The 23,904-nt window shown below is 42.6% G+C and overlaps 1 protein-coding gene across 2 annotated transcripts; it reads left to right on the top strand.

The window, feature by feature from the left end:
* The first annotated feature begins 945 nt into the window (after positions 1-945).
* On the top strand, positions 946-22,747 carry clk2a (CDC-like kinase 2a). 2 transcript variants are annotated; one of them, XM_023974830.2, is made up of 13 exons: positions 946-1,071; positions 2,194-2,381; positions 2,631-2,916; positions 3,756-3,846; positions 4,949-5,015; positions 6,376-6,492; positions 8,296-8,462; positions 11,606-11,700; positions 12,183-12,312; positions 20,605-20,687; positions 21,234-21,313; positions 21,625-21,715; positions 21,951-22,747. In XM_023974830.2, the coding sequence occupies exons 2-13, from the start codon at positions 2,194-2,196 to the stop codon at positions 22,137-22,139; spliced, it is 1,584 nt and encodes a 527-aa protein (XP_023830598.1). In that variant the 5' UTR covers positions 946-1,071; the 3' UTR covers positions 22,140-22,747. The 2 variants fall into 2 exon arrangements, with proteins under 2 accessions (XP_023830598.1, XP_023830599.1); XM_023974831.2 differs by lacking the exons at positions 946-1,071; positions 2,194-2,381; positions 3,756-3,846 and having other exon boundaries at positions 2,827-2,916.
* The last annotated feature ends 1,157 nt before the right edge of the window (positions 22,748-23,904 follow it).

The following is a 23,904-nucleotide window of genomic DNA, read 5'->3' as shown; positions in this document are numbered from 1 at the left end:
CATTATGGGGTATTGTGTGTAGATGATGGGAAAAAAATATTTAATACATTTTAGAATAATGCTGTAACGTAACAAAATTTGGAATAAGTGAAGACGTCTGATTACTTTCCGAATGCACTGTATAATAATTTGAGGCTGGTGTTAGATTTGGTTGAGTATTGGATGACTACCCTGTTATCTTATTTGGTGATTTTCAGAAAGCTTTCGATACTGTAAATCACAATTTAATATTTTATTGTCCTCAGGATTTTAAGCTAAATGTCTGTATTTGATTTTATATAATGTGGATGTTTTTATTTCATTTTCCTCTTTGTAATGTCTATGTAATCCGCCTGGCTGTTCTGTCTTTTTGTGTTTTGTATGTTACTGTTTAATTAAAAATAAAGGAGAGCCGCACATTCTAGGAGCTCAGATGCAAAAATATTTAATTTACCAACGTTTCGACAGGCAAGCTGTCTTCATCAGGGTACAATAACAGACACTGCGGGATGACTCGTTTATATATAGTGTCAAGACACACAGGTGTCTGTAATCATGGCCAAGAGTGGCCTAATATCATTGGTTAATTTCTCAAATATTAAAATGGCATAGAAAGAGCAGCATACAATAAATACAAATGGATAGCATACGATCATAGACTCACTTAAGACCACACAAGCCTACAAACAACCACAATGGCAAAGTCACAACAATCACAATCACTGTTTAATTAAAAAAATATATGTTTCCCTTACCCATTTAGAGGCAAATTTCGCAATTTGCGGTCCTGTAGATCTGATCTGAAACWATTCTTGTCCTGTAAAGAAACATTATTTTTACATGTACATGTTTTTAAAAGTTGCAAGCACAGAAGATGAGCGCTAGTAGCGTTTTACTAACCATCAYGATCTCGCGAGCTTACGTTCTGTCGCAAAACAGACGTAAGCTCGCGAGACCGTGATGGTTGGAATGAGGCTACATCGCTAGGAACAGATATAGATAGGATTCCAACAGTGAAAAGAAAAGCGAAAACGAGCAATTGCCAACACGGATTTCCTGTGGGATAAACACACAGGCCTGGCTGCTAAAACGGTAAACAATAAAGTGGAAATACACGTAATTGTATTCGGGTTTCAATGACAAGGTAATCCATGCGAGTCAAAGTACAGTCAGTTAGAATCAAAGCTAACAAGTAGCTAGCTAACGCTAGGTAAGATGGCGGTCAAAATTAGCTAGCATTAGGGAGCTAGGTAGCCGATCTAAATAGCTATTTGCTAACGTTAGCGACATATTTTCAGAAATAGCCAAACAGTTATTTATTTCGAAAAAATGACAATTTATGCCATTCTTAACGAAAGCAGTTCGTGTGACATTGGTGCATTTCTGCGAAATATCAGGTCATCGTTTAGTAGCGAATTTAGCATAGCGTTCGTTATGCAGCCAACTCGACTGAATTCTGACGTCGTAGTTAGCCAACTAGTCTGAGTCAACAAATTGCCATTTGTTGTCATGATGGCTAGCGAACTGACTTAGTTGTCTAACTGCACATTTTGGTCGTCCCATGTCTTTTTTTAGTTATCACATTTAGTTAAACTGTCACAGTGATTAACCCACGTCATTAAGTTACTTAACTAACATTTGCATTAAGCCAGGTAACATCAACTAGGTACGTCAGCTAACGTTCTTCTTAGCTACTGTTGTTATTATAAGGCCATCCCAACCTAGCTAAGTTTGTTATTGAGTGCAGTAGGCTAACGTTACTGTACTCTTGACATTTGACTGGCTTAACACTTGTGATCGTGAATACTGCCAAACCACCAGTATTTATTTATTTATTTAACCTTTGTTTAACTAGGCAAGCCAGTTAAAAACAAATTCTTATTTACAATGACGGTCTAGGAACAGTGGGTTAACTGCCTTGTTCAGGGGCAGAATGACAGATTTATACCTTGTCAGCTCGGGGATTTGATCTAGAAACCTTTCGGTTACTGGCCAAACGCTACCCGCCGCCACACTATAGAGTTTGTGTTTCAAAGCCTTCAAATGTAAGTCATGTTTAATTGTATACCTCCCCGCCAGGTTTGCTTTGGCTACTTTTCTTCCTTTTCCCCCACAATGCAGCTGTTATGTATCCCACCCTCCCATACTGAGTGCAATCCAACCACTCACCAACTGCAATGAGAATACCAAGTAACAACTCTTGTCTTGTCACAGATGCCACACTCAAGACGGTACCCGTCCTCAGAACTGGCCAGCCGGAGCAGCTATCAAGACCGAGACAGAGGACGCAAGCAGAGGCAACGCAGATCGCCCTCTTTTTCCTCTAGCAGTGACCGGGAAAGGGACAAAGACCGAAGGGGACGGGGAAACAGACAGGATGGAAGCTATGCTCGCTCTAGGAGGTGTGTTTGTATGGTTGTATTATATTTGTTCACTTGCGTACTGAATGAATTGGTATGGTAGCTTTTGTACTGTGTGACTGTTTATCTGGTAGAAATGTTTTCATAGTCTTGAAATCTCAATAGATGTATGTACCTGTATCAGTGCCCGATGGCATTCATTTAATAATGTGTAACCTGAGTTTAAGCAATGTGTCTTCTTAAATGGTCAGACAGCATTGCTCTAACCCATTGTGTTGCCCTCTTTTGCAGCTACAATAATCGCTCGGCAGACCGYAGGCCGTACGACAGACGCTTCTGTGAGGGCTATCGGCGCCTGGACCAGAGCCGCGAACGAGACAGAGATCGCGGAAACAGGGATAGGGAACATGGAGGAGCAGCAGCCGACGGTTACTACGCACCTGACTTATCACCGAGCATGTGCGACTACCGGCGGGGTCGTGAGAGGGAACGGGAGGAGTCATACCGAAGGAAGGGCAGCAGGCGTAAGCACAAACGAAGGCGGCGTAGAACCAGGTCCTATAGCCCATCCTCGTCGGTGAGTACAGCCCAGCCCGAGCTTGTCCTCTAACCCTCCCACTCCTTTCTATCTTTCTCTTCTCTCTCTCTCCCTCATGTCTTTCTCTCTCTCCCTCATGTCTTTCTCTCTACTTCTCTTTAACCTTCTCTTGTCCACAGCTCCTGGACTTGGTAAGTAGTACAATCTTTTTTGTTTTGTTTTTGTCAGCAGGATTTTAGTTTTTTTTTTGGTCTTAGTAATTAAATCCAAATGTACTTTATACAGTCTTTTCATAAAATGAGTTGTGTAGTGAGACATTGATTGTTTTTTTTGACACATTGTGGATAAAGCTTCAGCCACATTTTATCCTTCTGCATTAAGTAGACATGAATGAGAGGTAACCATAGGTTGGGATGTATCACTGATTTTAATCTCAAACTATTTCTGCTTMATTTCCTTATCATTCTCAGTTTATTTGTTTTCTGGGAAGTACTCTGCTTAATTTTAAGTGAGCAATATTATAATTTGTAGATATTTTTGCTCTTTTATGAATTGGCTTTTTATTCATGAATGGATATGCAGGTTGCTTCCTTATTTGTAAGCAGCACGAGTTAAAAGGTAGAGGGGGAGAGAAGCAGAGGACGAAATGTGATCTTTGACTTGTTCCCTTGCACTATATCCCTATCGTTATATATTTCCTCACGTGGTGTCATACGAATCGCCCAATGACCACCACAACCACTACGTCAACTACAACACCCTCCTCCCTCCTCTACCTGTGCCGCCTTCCATCGCCGTGGCTACGGCTGCCCCTGAAAACCCCCTGTCCCCCTGTCGGTCGTGTCGTGACCTGCTGATGCCGTGGGGGCTGCAAACAGCGGAGCGACAGCCGGACGCGGGCACTGAGTGTGAGGGACGACGAGGAAGGGCACCTGATCTGTCGGAGTGGGGACGTCCTGCAAGAGAGATGTACTCACTGCCACTACTCTATCGTAACCCTTCTCCATATGAGTATTTAATACCATAGAGCATTCACTGACAGGGGAGTGCCTGATGATGATGCCATGGTAGAATGTTGTTCGCTCTAGCTCAAAAGGCGGGGTGGATTGCACACAATGTTGAGGATAGCGGTTTTAGATAAATATTGCTCGTTGTGTTGAAGATATCTAGCTGTGGTATGTTTTTATATCGGAGATATTCAACCAACATAAAAATATCTTCCCCTACCACCGCATTTCCTTAACTTCTTAATCGTCTCTTGCGCTTTAGTTTAAACTCAAGTCCAGATATACAAATATTTTTTTTGTAGTGCATTTAATTAGGCAAAGCAATTATGAAAGTTTTAAATATTTTTCCAATCCCTCATATCTAGCGCTTTCCCTCAACTAACATGAGGTGTATCTAGTAAACATTCATTGGGCCTCTACAACTTAAGTTGTCTGCAGTGTTGCAATTTTTTCCTTTGACAGTGTTGCATCTTTTTAATGCTACACTTCATAGTAAATTAAGAGCATGATAAAAACCAGTTATCATGWGCTCATAACACCCACACAATTAACATAGTTTTACCACTTTCTAGCTCATATCCCTGGCATAACTTGTATGTTATCTTCAGTAATTCATGTTTGGAACCCCCCCCTACACATTCACACTTATTTCAGGAAAAGTTTAGCTTGAGTGGGTCTTCTTTAATTACATAGGTTAACCAGTAAAACCAAACGCATTCCTCACACTCCCTTGCCCTAAAATAGGCAGACCACCACATCTGTAGGGAATATACTTTTGTTTTCCTTCCTATAAGCTGCTGGGGGGCACTCAAATTTACTCCCTCATCTTTTTTTTTTCTTCCCCCTGTTAGTATGTGGACCCCAATAATCATAGGTTATCTAGGACTGTGGAAAAGTACATATTTTTTTTATAAGCATCCCATTTGTCCACAACCTGAAAAGGGGAATGGGCGCTAGCATTGAAACGCCTAACTTTTTTTGCCTTGGTTTCCCTGCTCCTGTCCACATGTCTAATTCTTCTCTTCCCTTCTTTCCCGCTTTCTCCCTCTCTCTCTGTCTTCCAGATGAGATTGTCAGCACTCTGGGGGAAGGCACCTTTGGGAGGGTGATGCAATGTATTGACCATCGCCAGTATGTATCTGCATTAAAAACAACTGCTCTCCGACCATTAGCTGGTGGCCTTTTTTAAAGCCTCCAGATTCCTATTTGTTTTCTGTGACGTGTTCCCTCTCCCTGCACTAGGTGTTTACTATTTACAGGTTTTAGTCCTAGACATACAGACCTCTGTGTAAACTCYGAGTGTGTCCCAAATGGCAGCCTATTAGCTAATATAGTGCACTACCTTTGATCATAGCCCTGTGGGCCCTGGTCAAAAGTAGTGCACTATAAAGGAAATTAGGTGCCATTTGGGACACCGCCTCTGCCTATATCMCCCTCCCATGTAATTATGGAAGAGTGGCGTGGCTCCGTGAGTTTAGCTGSCTGGGCGATTATACCCCATGCAAATGTGTGCCATGCTAATGTCCCTGCCTGGGCTCCCTGAAGCACAATATGAGTTTGAACTTAAATGTGATAATTAACCAAACGTCATTATGGGAACATAAGATGTTGCATAATCAACATGAAAAGACAAGAATTTACTCATCACAATTGTTTTCTTCTATGAAATCAGGTGGACTTTCATAGTTATAGAATTGGACAAATCATGTTTAGAGATTGCTTTTGAAACCTGCTTTTTCAATCTTAGTGTATCCGTCAGTCTTATTTTAGCTACCAAACCTGTGACACCAAGTTTCCAAGCAACAGCACTCTTGGTTAATGTAGATAAACCTCTAACAAGACTCACTTTAGGTAATAAGAGCTTTACGCCATAAGGTATTCCCTAATGTATTGTGTGTTAGGACTGCACCTAAATTGTGACATTGACATGCGCAATACTTTTGATTTATTGCTCAGTTGACGGTGTTCTCTCTCTCTCCTTTTTGCCGCTTCTCAATCCCCCACACACACATAGTCCCGCCCCCTGTCACTCAAGCAGGCAGTTCCTAGTGCTAGAGATTCACTCTGCATGCATTGACCAAAGAACAGCATGCAGTCAACAGATTTTTCCAAACAAGAACGCAGCTTTCCACTTTGCTTCTTAATATAAGTCCAAGTTTTCGATATTTTATTCGCTTGTGTAACTTGCTCTGTGCAACACGCTAGTTAGTTGGTCTTCGCAAGCTGCCAATGTGCCTAAAACATTTGTTAGGCTAGCCTTTAATACTAATCGCTAGCTAAATCCACTGAGGTAGGGTATATCTTCAGACTTTTGCTCTAATATAGGGTGGTACCAGTGGTGGAGTGTATATCAGAGGAAAAGCCTGAAGAATATTCAAAAATCTTTGTCTGAATATACCTAMGGTTAGTGCTATGAGGGATCCTTGGGACGTCCATACCCCTTAGCCTTACCTTAACCGTTTATCTTTCTCATTCATTCTGTGTTTTACAGGGGAGGAGCCACTGTTGCTCTGAAGATCATAAAAAATGTGGAGAAATACAAGGAAGCAGCTCGTCTGGAGATCAATGTGCTGGAGAGAATCAATGAGAAAGACCCGGAAAACAAACAGTGAGTACACCTACTACTTAGACCACTGGTGTATTGTTCATTACCAGTGAAGGGAAGAAAAAATAAATAATAATAATATATATATATATATATATACAATTCAACAATTTAAGATTTTACTGAGATACAGTTCATATAAGGAAATCAGTACACTTAAATTTCATTAGGCCCTAAACTATCGATTTCACATTACTAGGAAAACAGATATGCATCTGGTAGGGGAAAAAAGTAGAAGTGTGGATCAGAAAMCCAGTCAGTGTCTGGTGTGACCACCATTTGCCTTATGCAGCGCGRCACATCTCCTTCACATAGAGTTGATCTGGCTGTTGATTGTGGCCTGTGGAATGTTGTCCCACTCCCCTTCAATGGCTACGCGAACTTGTTGGATATTGGCAGGAACTGGAACACGCTATCGATCCAGAGCATCCCAAACATGCTCAATGGGTGACATGTCTGGTAAGTGCAGGCCATGGAAGAACTGGGACATTATCAGCTTCTGGGAATTGTGTACAGATCCTTGCAACATGGGGCTGTGCATTGTCATTGCCAAACAGGTGATGGCAGCGAATGAATGGCACAACAAGGGGCTTCAAGATCTTGTCACGGTATATCTGTGCATTCAAGTTGCCGTAGATAAAATGCAACTGTGTTCGTTGTTTGTAGCTTATGCCTGCACTCCGTTCACAAYGTTGACATCCGCAAACCGCTCGACCATACATGTGGTCTGCGATTGTGAGGCCGGTTGGACGTACTGCCAAATTCTCTAAACCGGTGTTCGTGGCTTATGGTAGCGGAATTAACATTAAATTCTCTGGCAACAACTCTGGTGGAYAGTCCTGCAGTCAGCATGCCAATGGCATCTCAACTTGAGACATCTGTGGCATTGTGTTGTGACCAAACTGCACATTTTTAGATTGGTTGTTTATTGTCCCCAGCACAAGGTGCACCTGTGTAATGATCGTGCTGTTAACAGCTTGTTAATATGCCTCACCTGTCAGGTGGATGGATTATCTTGGCAAAGGGAAAATGCTTCCTGACAGGGATGTACTCAAATTTTGTGCACTAATTTGTTTAAAGGTTTTTGTGCTTGGAACATTTCTGGAATCTTTCATTTCAGCTCATGAAACATTCAGCCAACACCTTTTACATGTTGAGTTTATATTTTTYGTGTGTATGTATTAGAAATACAGTTTCGGAATGGAGACACTTTGGCTGTAAACTTAACTGACTCAAATCAAATATAGTCACATGTGCCAAATAATAACAGGTGTAGCCTTACAGTGAAACACTTACTTACAAGCCCTTAACCAACAATGCTGTTTTAAGAAAAATACCTAAACACCATAGGGCCCTCTTTGACATATAAAGTATGTCAAAAATATATAGGTCCGTTATCTTTAAGTAATATAATTTTTGATCACCAAAATAAAAGCTAGCTAGTTGGGGAGAATTAAATTCCCAAATCAATGAATTTAGCAGGTGTGAGCAAAAKAACAAAGCATTAGCCRTGGCAAAATGCTTTGAATTGCAGGAAATTTGCTTTAAAACGACAACATTTTCTTGTGTCTCGACTCCGTGGAGAAGTTTGTAAAATTGCAGGAAATTAGCTTAACAATGCACAATGGGGGGCCTCTAAAATGTTCTCAAATCAARCAGTGCTGAACATGCCCATTTCCACGCCCACCATCTAAGCCCCTTTTTGATCAGAAAAAATGGCCTGACTCGATCCTGTATCATTTCGTTGTTGTTGAATTATGTTAGCGTTTTAGTGTTATTTAATATGAAACTCCTCTTTACTCCCAGCCTGTGTGTGCAGATGTATGACTGGTTCGACTACCACGGACACATGTGTATCTCCTTTGAGTTGCTGGCCCTCAGCACCTTTGACTTCCTCAAGGAGAACAACTACCTGCCTTACTCCATCGCCCAGGTCCGACACATGGCCTACCAGCTATGCCTGTCTGTCAAGTGTAAGTTATATATATAATATATATATTTTAAATTGACTTTTATTTAACCCGCTAAGTCRTTGAGGGCATGTTCTCTTTCACATTAATGACCTGACATAAGTACACTCAGATGCTATGATACTACCAGTCATCTAGTCATAATTCTTACTCCACAGCCTGGCTGTCAAGTGTACRTGCACTCCGATATTACGCTACTATCTTGTTTGTATTGCCTTTATTTAACCAGATGACTTATCAAGAAAACATTCACTTCAACAATTTCAACATGACCTACCGTCAACTGGTCATACAGTGGATTTGCAAAGTATTCAGACCCCTCTACTTTTCCACATTTTGTTACATTACAGCCTTATTCTAAAGTTTTTTTCCCCCCTCAATCTACACACAATCCCACATACTGACAAAGCATAAGAGGTATTTAGAAATGTTTGCAAATGTATTACACTTTTTAGTAAACAATTAMATTTGCATAAGTATTCAGACCCTTTGGCTGCGATTTCAGTCTCGTCTTCTTGGGTATGACGCTACAAGCTTGACACACCTGTATTTGGGGAGTTTCTCCCACTTTTCTCTGCAGATCCTCTCAGGCTCTGTCAGGTTGGGTGGGGAGCGTCACTGCACAGCTATTTTCAGGTTGCACCAGAGATGTTTGATCGGGTTCAAGTCCGGGCTCTGGCTGGGCCACTCAAGGACATTCAGAGACTTGTCCTGAAGCCATGCCTTCATTGTCTTGGCTGTGTGCTTAGGGTTGTTGTCCTGTTGGAAGGTGAACCTTCACCCCAGTCTGAGGTCCTGAGCACTCTRGAGCAGGTTTTCATCAAGGATCTCGCTGTACTTTGCTCTGTTCATTTTTCCCWTGAACCTGACTAGTCTMCCAGTCCCTACCACTGAAAAACATCCCCACAGCATGATGCTGCCCCACCACGCTTCACCGTAGGGATGGTGCCAGGTTTCATCCAGAYGTGATGCTTGGCATTCAGGCCAAAGAGTTAAATCTTGGTTTCATCAGACCAGAGAAACTTGTTGGCTCTCKTGCCTTTTACTGAGGAGTGGCTTCCGTCTGGCCGCTCTACCATAAAKGCCTGATTGGTGGAGTGCTGCACAGATGGTTGACCTTCTGGAAGGTTTGAACATCTCCACAGAGGAACGCTGTAGCTCCTTCAGTGACCATCGGATTCTTGGTCACCTCCCTGACCAAGGCCCTTCTCCCCCGATTCCTCTGTTTGGCTGGGCAGCCAGCTCTAGGAAGTGTCTTGGTGGGTCCAAACTTTTTCCATTTAAGAATGATTGAGGCCACTGTGTTCTTGGCATCCTTCAATGCTGTAGACATTTTTTGCCACCCATTTTTTTTGTTGGCAACTCCAGATTTGTGCCTCGACACAATCCGATCTCGTAGCTCTGTGGACAATTCCTTCAACCTCATGGCTTGGTTTTTGCTCTGTCAACTGTGGGACCTTATCTAGACAGGTGTGTGGACTCCAATGAAGTTGTAGAAACGTCTCAAGGATGATCAATGGAAACAGGATGCACTTGAGCTCAATTACAAGTCTCATAGCAAAGGAGTGGAATAGTTACAGTACCACTCAAAAGTTTGGACACATACTCATTCAAGGATTTTTCTTTATTTTGACTTTTTTCTACATTGTAGAATAATAGTGACGTCAGCTATGAAATGACACATGGAATCATGTAGTAACCAAAAAAGTGTTAAACAAATCCAAATGTTTTATTTGAGATTCTTCAAAGTAGCCGCCTTGATGACAGCGTTGCACACTCTTGGCATTCTCTCAACCAGCTTCATGAGCTAGTCACCTGAAATGCATTYCAATTCACAGGCGTGCCTTGTTAATGTGTGGTATTTCTTTCCTTAATGCGTTTTGAGCCAATCAGTTGTGTTGTGACATGGTATACAGAAGGTAGCCCTATTTGGTAAAACACCAAGTCCATATTATGGCAAGAATGGCTTCATTGTCGGATTGCTGCAAATAAACCACTAATTAAAGGACATCAATAAGAAGAGAGATGCTTGGACCAAGAAACGCAAGCAATGGACATTAGACCGGTGGAAATCTGTCCCTTGGTCTGACTAATCCAAATTTGAGATTTTTTGGTTCCAATCGCCGTGACTCAGAGTAGGTGAATGGATGATCTCTGCATGTGTGGTTCCCACCGTGAAGCATGGAGATGGTGTATGGGGTCCTTTGCTGSTGACACTGTCTGTGATTTATTTAGAATTCAAGGCACACTTAACCAGGATGGCTACCACAGCATTCTGCAGCCATGCGCCATCCCATCTGGTTTGGGCTTAGTGGGACTATCATTTGTTTTTCAACAGGACAATGACCCAACACGCCTCCAGTTAGTGTAAGGGCTATTTGAGGAGAGTGATGGAGTGCTGCACCAGATTACCTGGCCTCCACAATCACCTGACCTCAACCCAATTGAAATGGTTTGGGATGAGTTGAACTGCAGAGTGAAGGAAACAACAAGTGCCAACAAGTGCTCAGCATATGTGGGAACTCCTTCAAGACTGTTGGAAAAGGCATTCCAGGTGAGGCTGGTTGAGAGAATGCCAAGAGTGTGCAAAGCTGTCATCAAGGCAAAGGGTGGCTACTTTGAGGAATCTCAAATATAAAATCGATTTTGATTAAAAAATATATTTTGGTTAAGACATAACGKGTTCATAGTTTTGATGTCTACACTATTTTTCTACAATGTCGAAAATAGTACATTTAAAGGAAAGCCATGGAATGAGTGGGTGTCAACTTTTCACTGGTACTGTATACGGTATTTGTTTTTATTTTTAATGCATTTGCTAAAATGTGTAACCTGTGTTCACTTTGAAATGTTTTATTTAATACATTTTAGAATACGGCTGTAACGTAACAATGTGGATAATGGAAGAGGCCTGTATACTTTCCAAATGCACTGTAAGTCTCACTCCAACAACCCCTATATAGATCTCCCCTTGAGACAGAGGTTGGAATAAAAGGCCACCGTTGTTTACAATAAGAAGCCTTTAGCCACATGAGGGCATCGTTGGTTCAAACACCTGTCAGAAGAGGAGTGCTCTTTTCATTCACCACCATCGAATGTGGATGTCTCGTTTGTTGGGATTTTAACTGTGATTTTTCTCCTGACAGTTCTTCATGATACCAAGCTGACACACACAGACATGAAGCCAGAAAACATCCTGTTTGTCAATTCCGACTTCACCATGACCTATAACGTAGAGAAGGTGAGACGAGGAGTCAGGCCTCAGGATAATGGGCTTTCTTCAGAGCCTGTTTTGTKTTCACCAAGTCTGCATCCCAAATGGCACCCTATTCCCTAATAGTGCACTACTTTTAACCAGTGCCTGGTCAAAWGTAGTCTACTTTATAGGTTAAAGGGTACCATTTGGGATGCAACCTGAGTGTCATAGCAACTGCTTAGGCAGGCCTTAAGTGCAGATGATGAATTGGCCTAAATGTTCCAGAGCAGAACAAATGAAGCATTTTCTTTTTGGGTACAGGTATGGTTAATGTCAAGGTTACTAGATATCAGAAATTGAGTAATCAAGGCTTCACTCACTGGCCCCTTTCTAAAAGTTTACCTTTTACTTGTTTCATGAGGTTTGAAATTAGTTAATTGATAGTGGAAACTTAATTTTTTAATATATATATATTTAGGATGTTTTCTGTTTTTAAACCATGTCCTTTTTCACCTTCCTCCCTACAGAAGCGCGAAGAGCGGACCGTGAAGAGCACGGATGTACGGGTGGTGGACTTTGGCAGTGCCACGTTTGACCACGAGCACCACAGCACCATMGTCTCCACACGGCACTACCGCGCCCCAGAAGTCATACTAGGTGAGTGACCTCCCACTTCAGACTCCATTCCTTCAGGCCAGTTGGCTGATCAATTGGATGAGGACTAGGGCTGTAACAGTGACCGTATTACGGCCRCACCGGTGRTCACGATTCACGRCGGCAGTCAAATTCCACATGACCATTTAGTCACAATAATTAGGCTTCTCCAAGCTCTGATGCTGCCGATGGTAGGCTACTAATGACCAAAYTTGCTAACTGCCTGGTATTCAGCACTCTATTGTCCCTCTAATCACTCTGACATCAATGCAAATGTAATCAAAAATCTAATCAAACACTTCATGAGAGCACATGTTGCGCAACATTTTAATAGGCTATGCAATTGCTGGAGAAAAGAGTGATGGCCTCTTAAGAAGAGGGTCCCATCAGTTTTCTATAGGCTAGGCTTACTATCTTTCTTATTCAACTTTCCTAATATTAACCTTTCAGTGATACCCATCCCTGATTCGGGAGCATCCTCATCAAAAAAGCTGACTAGCATAGCCTAGCCTAACGGGACAGGGATATCATATAATTTCATGAAATCACAAGTCCAATACAGCAAATGAAAGATAAACATCTTTTGAATCCAGCCATCATTTCCGATTTTTAAAATGTTTTACAACGAAAACACAATATGTATTTATATTAGCTAACCACAATAGCCAAACACACAACGGCATGTTTTCACCATGTTTCCACCGCATAGGTAGCTTTCACAACCCCGAAATAGAGGAGAAATGCACTAACCTTGAACAACTTCATCAGTGACAGTCTTTTAACATCATTGTTATACATAATTTATGTTTTGTTCGAAATGTGCATATTGAGGTATAAATCATAGTTTACATTGCAGCCACCATCACAAATAGCCAAAGCAGCCAGATATACAGCAGAAGCAACGTGAAAAACATAAATACTCATCATAAACATTTATGATACAGATGTGTACAGCAAGAGAAATAAACATCTGTTGGAATCCAGCCAATATTTCCGATAAAAATAAAATAAAAAGTGTTTACAGCGAAACACATATATATTTCTATTAGCTCACTACAATAGCCAAACACACAACGCCATTTCTCCCCCGCAAATAGCTTTCACAAAACCGACAAAATAGAGAGAAAATAATCACTAACCTTGAACAACTCTCAGATGACAGTCTTATACATCATGTTTACAATACATTTATGTTTTGTCTGATTTATTGTGCATATTTAGAGCTGCAAATCGTGGTTATCATTGTGATAACGTAGCAACAATTCACCAGAATGTCCGGAGATATTTTGCGGTTGGACGCGCTCCCGGTAAATGTTCTGATGTCCATAGAGGCTCTCATCAGTAAACGTTGACATAACAATACTTGTTGACTGTGGTATGGCAAAGAAGATTACAACTGGTTCTTAATGCAACCGCTCTGCGAGGGTGGAATTTTTAAAAAAAACTTTAGACACATACAAGCATGCGTTGTGTGAGAGGTCCCTTTCTGCGCGGTTGGTATTTCACGAAATACGTACATTATTGTTTTGCTGTTCTTCATGCTGTGTGAGAGGTCCTGAGATTGTGTTTGGTTTAAGAATGTTTTTCTGTCGTTAGATTGGCTGCTTGTGAGAGTGTTGTGAATGTTTGCCCAAACATTGTGTGTTTTGCCTCGTAAGCGTGGATGCAAGTTGGAGAAGCTATAGTCGAACATACATTTGAATTTGCGCTCGCATACCTTGGAGTTCTGAAACAATAGCTATCTAGACTAAGCGAATGAAAAAACAAAACCGACAAAATGACACCATTGCACCTCAAAAACAATTGCCTAGTTGGAATAAGGAACACCCGTTTGGCATGTCAGATGAGAAGATGGAGCGTTAACTATAATGCATAATTAAGACCAGATAGAGGCAAGCCACACAGCACTACGACACCAAGAGCTGACAATGAGAGGCAACCACCATGACAACATCTACTCTCACTCTAGTGGTCGGCAGGCGAACTAGCAGATGATTAGTACTGGAACTGTCCCACGTGTGTCTGAAACGTCTGTACTAACCAATAATTAAACTTTTTACCCAGAAATCTTCCGTCGTTACACATTCTTTAACATTTTACGTGCTTTATTTGTGACATAAGTGCCTTGGGGATGACCGTGGTCGCTTGTGCTGGTTATGCCGTCAATAATAAAATAGGACAGTGGGATTATGTAGTTACCAGAAGAGGCTCACCAGACATAATTGGACATTAATTTATTGTAAAGTCGGACCATACTTGCATTTCCTTCTCAAAGTGTTGCGCGTCCCAGACGCATGAGAGTCATGACGATAGTCAATCCCTTTTTAACGCATTTATTAAATCAAGCTAGAATTGAGTTTGTCGCGGACACTTCTTTGACGCTATGAATGCAGTTTCTTCACTCCTTCACCATAGGTGATTATCGGAAACTAGCTAGAAACGATAGCCCACCTCATATGTGTGTTGTGAATAAAGATATTATATTACGTTCATAAATATATGTGTGTTGTGTGTGTTTTGGTTTTCGCGCACACCCCCATTGGAAAATTGTAAAATTCCATTGTGAAAGTGCTAAGACTTGCTTGCAAAATTATAGTGTCAATGTTGATTATTCTAGTGCTGTGATGGTGCAATATCGCTTGGCTGAGCGAATTCATCCAGTTTCATTTTGGTTTGATTGAAATGGAATAGCTATCGCTTGTGTATCTTGCTACATTGGGAAAATATACATTGACGTAAATTGTCGGCTCTTATATTTCTCGAGTTAATAGACCTACTATGAACACTCTGGCTGTTGGAGCTATGTTGTATGTTGAACTTAGCTTTCAAGGTTATTTGTGAGTAAATCCTGTGTGTGTGTTATGTGCCATTGGCGACAGACGTCAATTCAAGAGCCCTGCTTTCCACGTTGCCTCCTCAACCGTTTTTATGTGAGATTGAGCCGTGCGAATGACGTGGGAAACTAACTGAAGAGTTTACCCATGATGGCTGACCACATGACAATGCTCACAGCCATCAACACGTTATACCATCACTAGAGTCACGCAGATCACACACGTAAGCCACTTGCCTCTCCCTAGGTAGCTGATTGCTGGCATTGTGCCGGTCACAGAATTTTCGGACCAAAAACCAGTTCATAGTAACATCGAGATAGAGATCTAAGACATGGAGTGAGTGAGTAGGAGAGAGAGGAACGATGATGTGGAAGAGAGTGAGAGAGGAGAGAGAGAGAGAGAGAGTTGAGATGGAAAGGTAGAGAGAGAGAGAGAGAGTGAAGAGATAAAGAATGGATAGAGGAATAAATAGGCTGAGATTGGAGATAAATAGAAGAAGGCAGACAGATGACCAGCCAGAGCTGCGTGTATCGAAGATGTTTACGTATGAAGAGAGAGAGAGAGAGAGGAAGAGAACCAAACTGTAAAAGCCAGAATGTTGGTTGACAGTCGCCATTTCTCCCCAAGTACATGAATATAAAAACTTAGCTCGTTGTATGTTGCTAAAAACACAGATCAAAGCACCCTGTACATGCCCGGATGGCAAAGTATCAAGAGTGACGTTAACTCCCCTGACTGCTCTCTCGGACAACAGGCACAGACAGAAACACTGAGTACGAAGGAAGTGCATAGGAGTGTCATTTAAACGTAAAGAGATTCGATGCTCCAGTCAGCTTGGCAGAAACGTGTGTTGGCGCACTGATTGACGTGCAAACAGAGCCAATCCTTTGACACGCATTGATCCCATAAAGAGAGAAGCATGATAGTGTCCCACTCTAAAGACGCCTGTCAACTCATACCGTAACATTTTGGCACCGACAGACACAGAACCGAACAGCAGCGAGAGAGGAAGAGGAAAAGAAGTAGATGAGAAAAGCAAGAGAAGATAAAGAGTCGACACGCGGGAAGAAGAAGCGGCAACCGTTTGCGGCAGTGCCTCTGAAGTGGAGTGAGGTGTCTTACTTAGGTATGTCAATATCAGTATGAAAGCATTATTAATGCTAACCACTCCCAGCGGCAGCTGTCCTTGGCATCAGCCGAGACTCTAGTGCACAGCAACACACGCACACGCACACGAACGTCACTCCACACTACACACAGCAGCGCACCCGCGACACCCAAACGCAACTACACAACACAGACCAGAACACACACGATCTTAGTTACATTGTTGTGCGTGTCTTAAAGCGGAATGAAATAAATAAGACAACCAGTTACTCCGTCTCCTCCTGGAACTGTGTGTGGGTCTTGCTGTGGCTGTGGGTGTGTGCCTGTGTGTTGTGTGTGTGTGGTGTGTGTGTGTGTGGTGGTGTGTGTGTGTGTTGGGTGGCGTGCTGCAAAGCGTGCGTGGCGTGCGGCTGCTGCCGGTGGGGTGTGGATCCCGTTCCTCTTGAAATTGGGATGTTCATTACTCATAAACAAAAACACACCAGACACCCAGAGACCCCACCTGCCATGCCCCCTGCCCCCTATATTACCCCCTGACCACTTACGCCAGATGTACCCAAACCCCCCCCCCACACACACATGCGCGCACTGCAACACATACATAACACACACACCACCAACCCTCCAAACCACAAAACTCGCGGGACACAGAATCACACACAAGCCCTTTCGCACAAAAACACAGAATCGTATCCAAAACTCTCATCCACAAATACACTTACGAATATCCCAGTCACCAACAAACATCCCATCCACAAATACACTTACGACGAGGATCCCAAAAAACACCAACGTACGTGGATAACTAGATTGGCAGTTATGAAAGATAATCAGACAGTCTACACCCATTGAGTATCACCCAAATATCTATCCTGAAATGTATCTTGGTGAGGGGACGATAAATAAAGGGAACGAAAAATCCCAGAGGAGTGTTCTCCACACACCCAGTGGCGTTCAGCTCGGATTGAGCGATGATTGTGGGACGCAATCTGTTACTTTGCAGCCGTCGATTTGAAGGCACTGGGCCGCCCCAGAAATTTATGACACCAATACCTTTGCTCTCACTTTAAAAGCCTTCATCTCTGGAACATGAAACAGTGACGACGCAGATAAGGCTTCAAACAGCTACCTACTTTACAAAGTGAAGCAGCAACGGTGAGATGCATGGTATGGTATGTTCTCAGGAGACAGCTTGCTCGAGGTCTTGTGTTTACATCTGGGCACTAGACATGAGAGGATGGAAAACCAGTTTGTTTTATGTTGTACTCAGTAGATCGTTTTTTTGAACATAAAAAAAAAGAGACGGATAGCTAACTTATGGACATAAACAACGGAGCATTGCGGTTGGGTCTTGGACATAATTTTCCGCGCATCAGTGTTCCTGGTAGGAGAATTTACTGAAAAGAAAAAGAAAGCACGATAGACAGAGAAAGAAAGAGAGAAGCGAGAGAATGCAAGAGGAAGAAGGAGAAGAAAGAGACCAAGAGAGAGAGAGAAGAGAGAGAGAGAAGAGAGGGCGAATGAGAGAAATAGAGAGAGAGAGAGAGAAGACGTCAGAGGAAGAGATGGAGAAGTACGTATGGTAAGCTTTTTGCTGGCCAGATTGGATTTTAGGCGTATGAGTGGCGTTGAGGTGATAGAGAGGATTGAGTTTCGTTGTACGTCAAGCAGAGAATATAATTCAATGACAGTTTTAGAAACTTGTCAGAGTGTTTTCTATCCATAGTAATTAGATATACTATGCATATTGTATGATCCTAGAAAGAGTACGAGGACAGTCGTAATTTTGGGCACCGATTTTTTTTCCAAAGTTGACAACAGCGCCCCTCATACAGATATTTTTAGCAGATCTGGTAAAAGAGAGCAACAGGGAGTTATAGCTATCTGGCTGGTGCATGATAAAATGAAAACCACGGGAAAAAAGCGCTCGCCCTGGTCATTGTTTTAAGTGGACAGAGAGACGACGATTTTGTTTGTTTTTTTTTTTTGAGACCGATTCATGATAATGGTCATTCTAAACGTAACAAATGTCACACTACAAGTGCATTCAGAAAGTATTCCGGCCCTTCACTTTTTCCACAAATGTGGAAAGTGAAGGGTTCTGATATTTCTGAATGCACTGTTGGTTTAGTGTATGTAAAGAAAAGATTAAATCAAGAATAGGCTAATATTCACCCATCACATGATGATGATTAACTGTCATGGTCAAAGCATATTGATGCAGTAGTAGCTAAGATGGGGAGAAGTCTGTCTGTAGTAATGCGACGCTCTGCCTTCTTAACACTATCAACAAGGCAGGTCCTACAGGCCCTAGTTTTGTCACACCTTGACTACTGTTCAGTCATGTGGTCAGGTGCCACAAAAAAGGACTTTGCAGTTGGCTCAGAACAGGGCAGTACGGCTGGCCCTTGGKTGTACACAGAGACCKAATATTAATAATATGCATGTCAATCTCTCCTGGGTCAAAGTGGAGGAGAGATTGACTTCATCACTACTTTTATTTATGAGAGGTATTGACATGTTGAATGCACTGAGCTGTCTGTCTAAACTACTGGCACACAGCTCGGACACCCATGCATACCCTGCAAGACATGCCACAAGAGGTCTCTTCAGTCCCCAAGTCCAGAACAGACTATGGAGGCACACAGTACTACATAGAGCCATGACTACATGGAACTCTATTCCACATCAAGTAACTGACACAAGCAGTAAAAAACACCTTATGGAACAGCGGGGACTGTGAAGCAACACAAACATTGGCACAGACACATGCATATATATTTACACACACACACACGATTACATACGCACTATAAATACACATGGATTTAGTACTGAAGATATGTGGTGGAGTAGGGGCCTGAGAGCACACAGTGTGTTGTGAAATCTGTGAATGTATTGTAATGTTTTAAAGGTATTATCAAGTGCTTGTCACATTGTGAATGAGAGACTGAAGTGTGTACAGCCTGCGCAAATAAACAAACCCGAGCTAGTGCCTTTTCGTGCGACTTTTTTCAAATCATTAGTCTCATGCAGCCTTGGTGTATTAAAAATCTAAACATATAGCCCAACATTTTGTATCACAACTAAAGTTACATGAATAACTCTAAATTAAGCATATAGGAGTACCTATTTCTTTGTTAACCGCTCAACATAGAATACTCGCATGTGTGCACTCAAATTGTTTGGAGAAAATATCCTATTTAATTCCGTTATGTTCAATWTGTATTCTTCAYATTATAAAATAATGCCATGGAATTTTAACCAAATCTTGTCTGCTAAATGAACTAGTGTAGCCCACAGCCATATGGCATAGCCAGATCAGGGCTTAACATGGACAGCTAAGAGTATGCTATTCTGTTCTTCTGAAAGACTACATTTTCTTYATATCATGCTTCTTTAGACATGTCTAAAAKAATTGATTTATTTGGAAGGTGTAGGCTATATTACATGGGTTTATTAGACTGTTTAATGTAGATGTTCTAAAGGTCTGCATCAGTGGCTTGTAGGCAATGTTTGGAAGCCAGGAGATGCGAAATGTGTTTGTTAATTAATGGTCAAATTACCGTGACTGGCAGTTATTTGCTTGACAATTTCATGACCGCCACAGCCCAAATGAGGACTATTCTAAACTAAGGGTGGTGTAGCCGCTACGTTGGCAATGAACTGCTGTAGTCTGTCTGGTTGCTTCAGTTGGGCGAGGAGGTCTATTCTAAAACAGAGGGGGGGGGTTCCTTGGCAGTCGCGTTGAACTGCCATAGCCTGCCAGTTCTGTTCCAGTCAGGTAGACACTGAACAACTCAGTCAGACACTAAGYGCAGTTGATCGGCTTAACCTCGCTTAGTAGTGCATGAGATAATTAGTTGAGTGTGCTTTGAGCAGGGTTGATTTGTCTTTTCACGTCATTTTAAAAGCTCAAGGTGTACGCTTACCCTTGGCCATGTWATGTGGCTTGGGTAAGGCCTCCCTTGTTCTATTTAAAGAAACTCAAAAGCTGCACACTCACCCTCTTGATCTGAAGTGATAAACAATGTTTAGGCAGAAAGCTGCTGTGTTGAGACTTGGGTTGTTGCTTTTGATAAATCGAAGCACTGGAGAAAGAGTGAGGCTAGTGTCTTAAATTGAGTTTTTCCTGCTGTTTTGTTAGGTTCCACCAGCCTACACCAATTCAATATGCGTTGAATAATAAGGGGCCATTTCCTGGACACAGATTAAGCCTAGTCCTAGACTAAAAGACAAGCTAAATGGAGAATCTCAATCGAAATACTTTTTAATCCAGCATTAGGCTTAATCTGTCTCCGGGAAACCACCTGAGAAATGTTATTTTCCACCCATTATGTGTTTTGTCCTGCAGAGCTGGGCTGGAGCCAGCCATGTGACGTGTGGAGCATCGGTTGCATCCTGTTCGAGTACTATCTAGGCTTCACCTTGTTCCAGGTAAAACCCCACTTCACTTCCCAACCCAATTCTGTCTGTGGCGACAGCTGCCTTCCTAGATTGGTCGATTCAGGTTGTCAGGAAGGACTGAACAAAGCCCAGAATAGCTTGCTGCCTGGTCACTCGGATTGGTCAGCCCGGAGTCGGACCAGTTTCACACCAACATGTGTACCCACAAATACATTTGCACACGTGCAAGAAAACACGCACATGTTGAGCCGGAGAGAGCAGCAGGGAGACACAGCTGCTAATCCTATTGAGGATCAACCCTTGGTTGAGGTTGTCCTCCRTATTCTGAGTTTTGCTTGGCTGTGCTTCTAACACCATAGATGCCAGCTCACACATTCTATTCAAAGCTCTCACCTTCAGCCACATTTTACTCAGCGTTATTAAAATTGTTTCAAGATAGGTGAGCACTCTGATAAATGTCTGTTTGCATCGCTGATATCCACTATCTACTTTTATGGCTATTTTATACATTCAATGAGAAATGGTGATGAAATTAAGATTCACCGTGGCTATCTTGTTTGTTCGTCCCGCCCTCAGACTCATGATAACAGGGAGCATCTGGCTATGATGGAGAGAATACTGGGGCCAGTGCCCTCCAGGATGATACGCAAGACAAGGTCAGAGCTCACACACATACACACGACCAGGTGCATCTTGTGTATTTAGTTGCAGGTCAAAAAGCAATCCAACACACACCCCCGTAGCGTCTAGTTGTTGACGCAGGGCATCAAAGTAAAGGTTGGTCCATGCCACATTTTAAAGGGCCTTTTTTGTTAGTGATGTTTGTCATTGTGTCTTGTGTCGAACCTCCATGGCAACTCTTCCAGTGTGCTGCCCCTGCATGCACGTTCACACACAAACTGTTCTTCTAAGTGTTTTTTATCTCTGTATGCCACGCCTCAATCTTTGCGGCAATTTCTCAACTCAGGAAGCAGAAATATTTTTACCGCGGCCGTCTGGACTGGGACGAAAGCTCATCGGCTGGRAGATACGTGAGGGAGAACTGCAAACCCTTACGAGTAAGAGAGCAGCTCCTTTTCCCTCCTTGTGTAGCACCCCACTACTTTATCTTCCTTGCCCTCTACCTCTCATTCACCCTCTCATATCGGATTAACCAGGAATTTCTAAAATCATCCTCTCTTTAGACATGTTAAATCAACCCTAACCCCGAATCTAGTATCAACGGTTCCTGGTTTTCATTGTTATGCTCATCACATCTCTGTATACCCTCTCTCTTTTTTCTCTCTCTCTCAGAGATACCTGTTGTCGGAGGCTGAGGAGCACCATCAGCTGTTTGACCTGATTGAGAGCATGCTGGAGTACGAGCCCACTAAGCGCCTGGTTTTGGCCAACTCCCTCAGACACCCTTTCTTCGAATCGGGGACAGCAGGCGATGCGGTGGGGGGGAAGAGCTGGGAGGGCAACCGCGACATCAGCCGGTGACACAGGGCCTCCAGACTCTTAAGGATAGAGGGATTTAAGGTGGAGCAGACAGATAGGACTGCTTAAGGTGGTGTATCACAGCATGAACCTGTTCCCTCCTGCTTACTATACTGCCCCACCTCCACAGCCAGGAGAGGGGCTCATGCTGGCAGCTAGAAGACCAGAAGAACTTCAGAAARGGACAGTCCTCTTAGTCCTCTCGGCTTCTACTCCCAACAGAAGACATGAAGAGATTAGAGTTTTTAGCCCAACCTTAAACTACCCAGCTCCAGTCTTCCGCATGTAAAGAAAAGGACCGGTCTGGTCTAGGTCCATTTAAGTGGAACACTAGTGAGAGCAAGAGGGACCCTCGCTACGAAATCAAATGTTGTGACCCTTTCGTTTGATGTCAGACAATTGGCGAAGAGGGGCATTGTAACGTGTAATGTGGTTAGTTCTTCCATTTAAAGAGCACTATTTATTTGGGAACCATCGATCTGGACTAATATTAGCCAATTGGATGACATGTTTTGTCAATGAGTGATTGACACATCACATTGTTTATACAGGMCTCTCCTATTGCTATATTTATTTATGTTACGTAATGCTTTCGAGGAGAGGGATTATGCTGCCATATTGATGTAATAATAGTACTCACGCCTAGACGTGTTTTCTCAGCTGGTCATCTTGTCTGGGGAACTGACMCACACACACAACGCAAACTGCCTTTTATACTTTGTGATAGGATCAGGCTTGTGGTCTATGAGAGTGCACGTACCCACAGGGTCATAGTAGTCATGTGTGGCATCCCAATGCCACATGCACACAGCAGCACAGTTTACAGTATTTATTATGAGACGCTACTGCTGGTCCTCACCCTGTACAGTACTTTTTGTATGAGATTTAAATGTATAAAACTGTATATATGTATGATTGTTTAGAATTRAAGTTAAGTCCTCCTTTGCCAGGGCTTATAGTGCTGTTAATGTGAGCTTTGGCCTCTGGCACAGTTATGCGAAGGCTTTTTGTCTTAGATGCTTGACTGTGTCTTTTGAATCCCTGATTTACCTTGTGACTGTAGCCCTTAGGAGGATTTCTCTGTGTATGTGTGTCTGGCAACTAGTGTTGGCATAAGATATAGCAGGCTGACAGGAAACCCCTTAATGACCCTGGCCTATTGCTCTATTTCATAGTATTTTACCACCAACTATGCTACTACTAACCAAATAGTCTGTAGCGCTACACTCTTCATCTTTCCTTCATTCTGATCTTCTCCCCACCTCAACCCTATTAGAGGAGGTCCAAGGTCCCTCCCCTCAGATGTTCTACGCCAATGTGTTTTGAGAAGGAATAGGTAGAATGCAAGGAAAGATTGAGATTCACCCATGGAAACTCCTCTGAAGTCTGCCTTCCAGATCTGACATAGCAGGCTCACCCACGGGAAGGGCCAAGGACAAGAGGATCTGCTGTGGCAGCCGCCTGGCAGGTGTACTTAACGTCATGGGTACTCCTCCATCTGTCACTAACTCGTCATCTCTCTACTACCTTAGTCTCTTTGCCTCACTGTCCCTGGCCAGCTTTCCCTCGCTCCGTCTGTTTCTCCCATCTGCTACCATAAAAGTTAGAGCAAAGTTTAGCAAAGCAAGAATCTGTAGATATATGCTGGTAAACTAAAGCAGACAAAGTTTATTCAGACCCCTTGACCTTTTTACATTACAGCCTTATTCTAAAATGTAATCCCCCCCCTCATCAATCTACACACAATACCCCATAATGACAAAGCAAG

The sequence above is a fragment of the Salvelinus sp. IW2-2015 genome, linkage group LG30 (genome assembly GCF_002910315.2).
Source record: "Salvelinus sp. IW2-2015 linkage group LG30, ASM291031v2, whole genome shotgun sequence".
In the NCBI taxonomy this organism is placed as follows: Eukaryota; Metazoa; Chordata; class Actinopteri; order Salmoniformes; family Salmonidae; genus Salvelinus; species Salvelinus sp. IW2-2015.
Note: the sequence above shows the minus strand (reverse complement) of the source record. Positions and strands in the feature narration are given on the sequence as shown.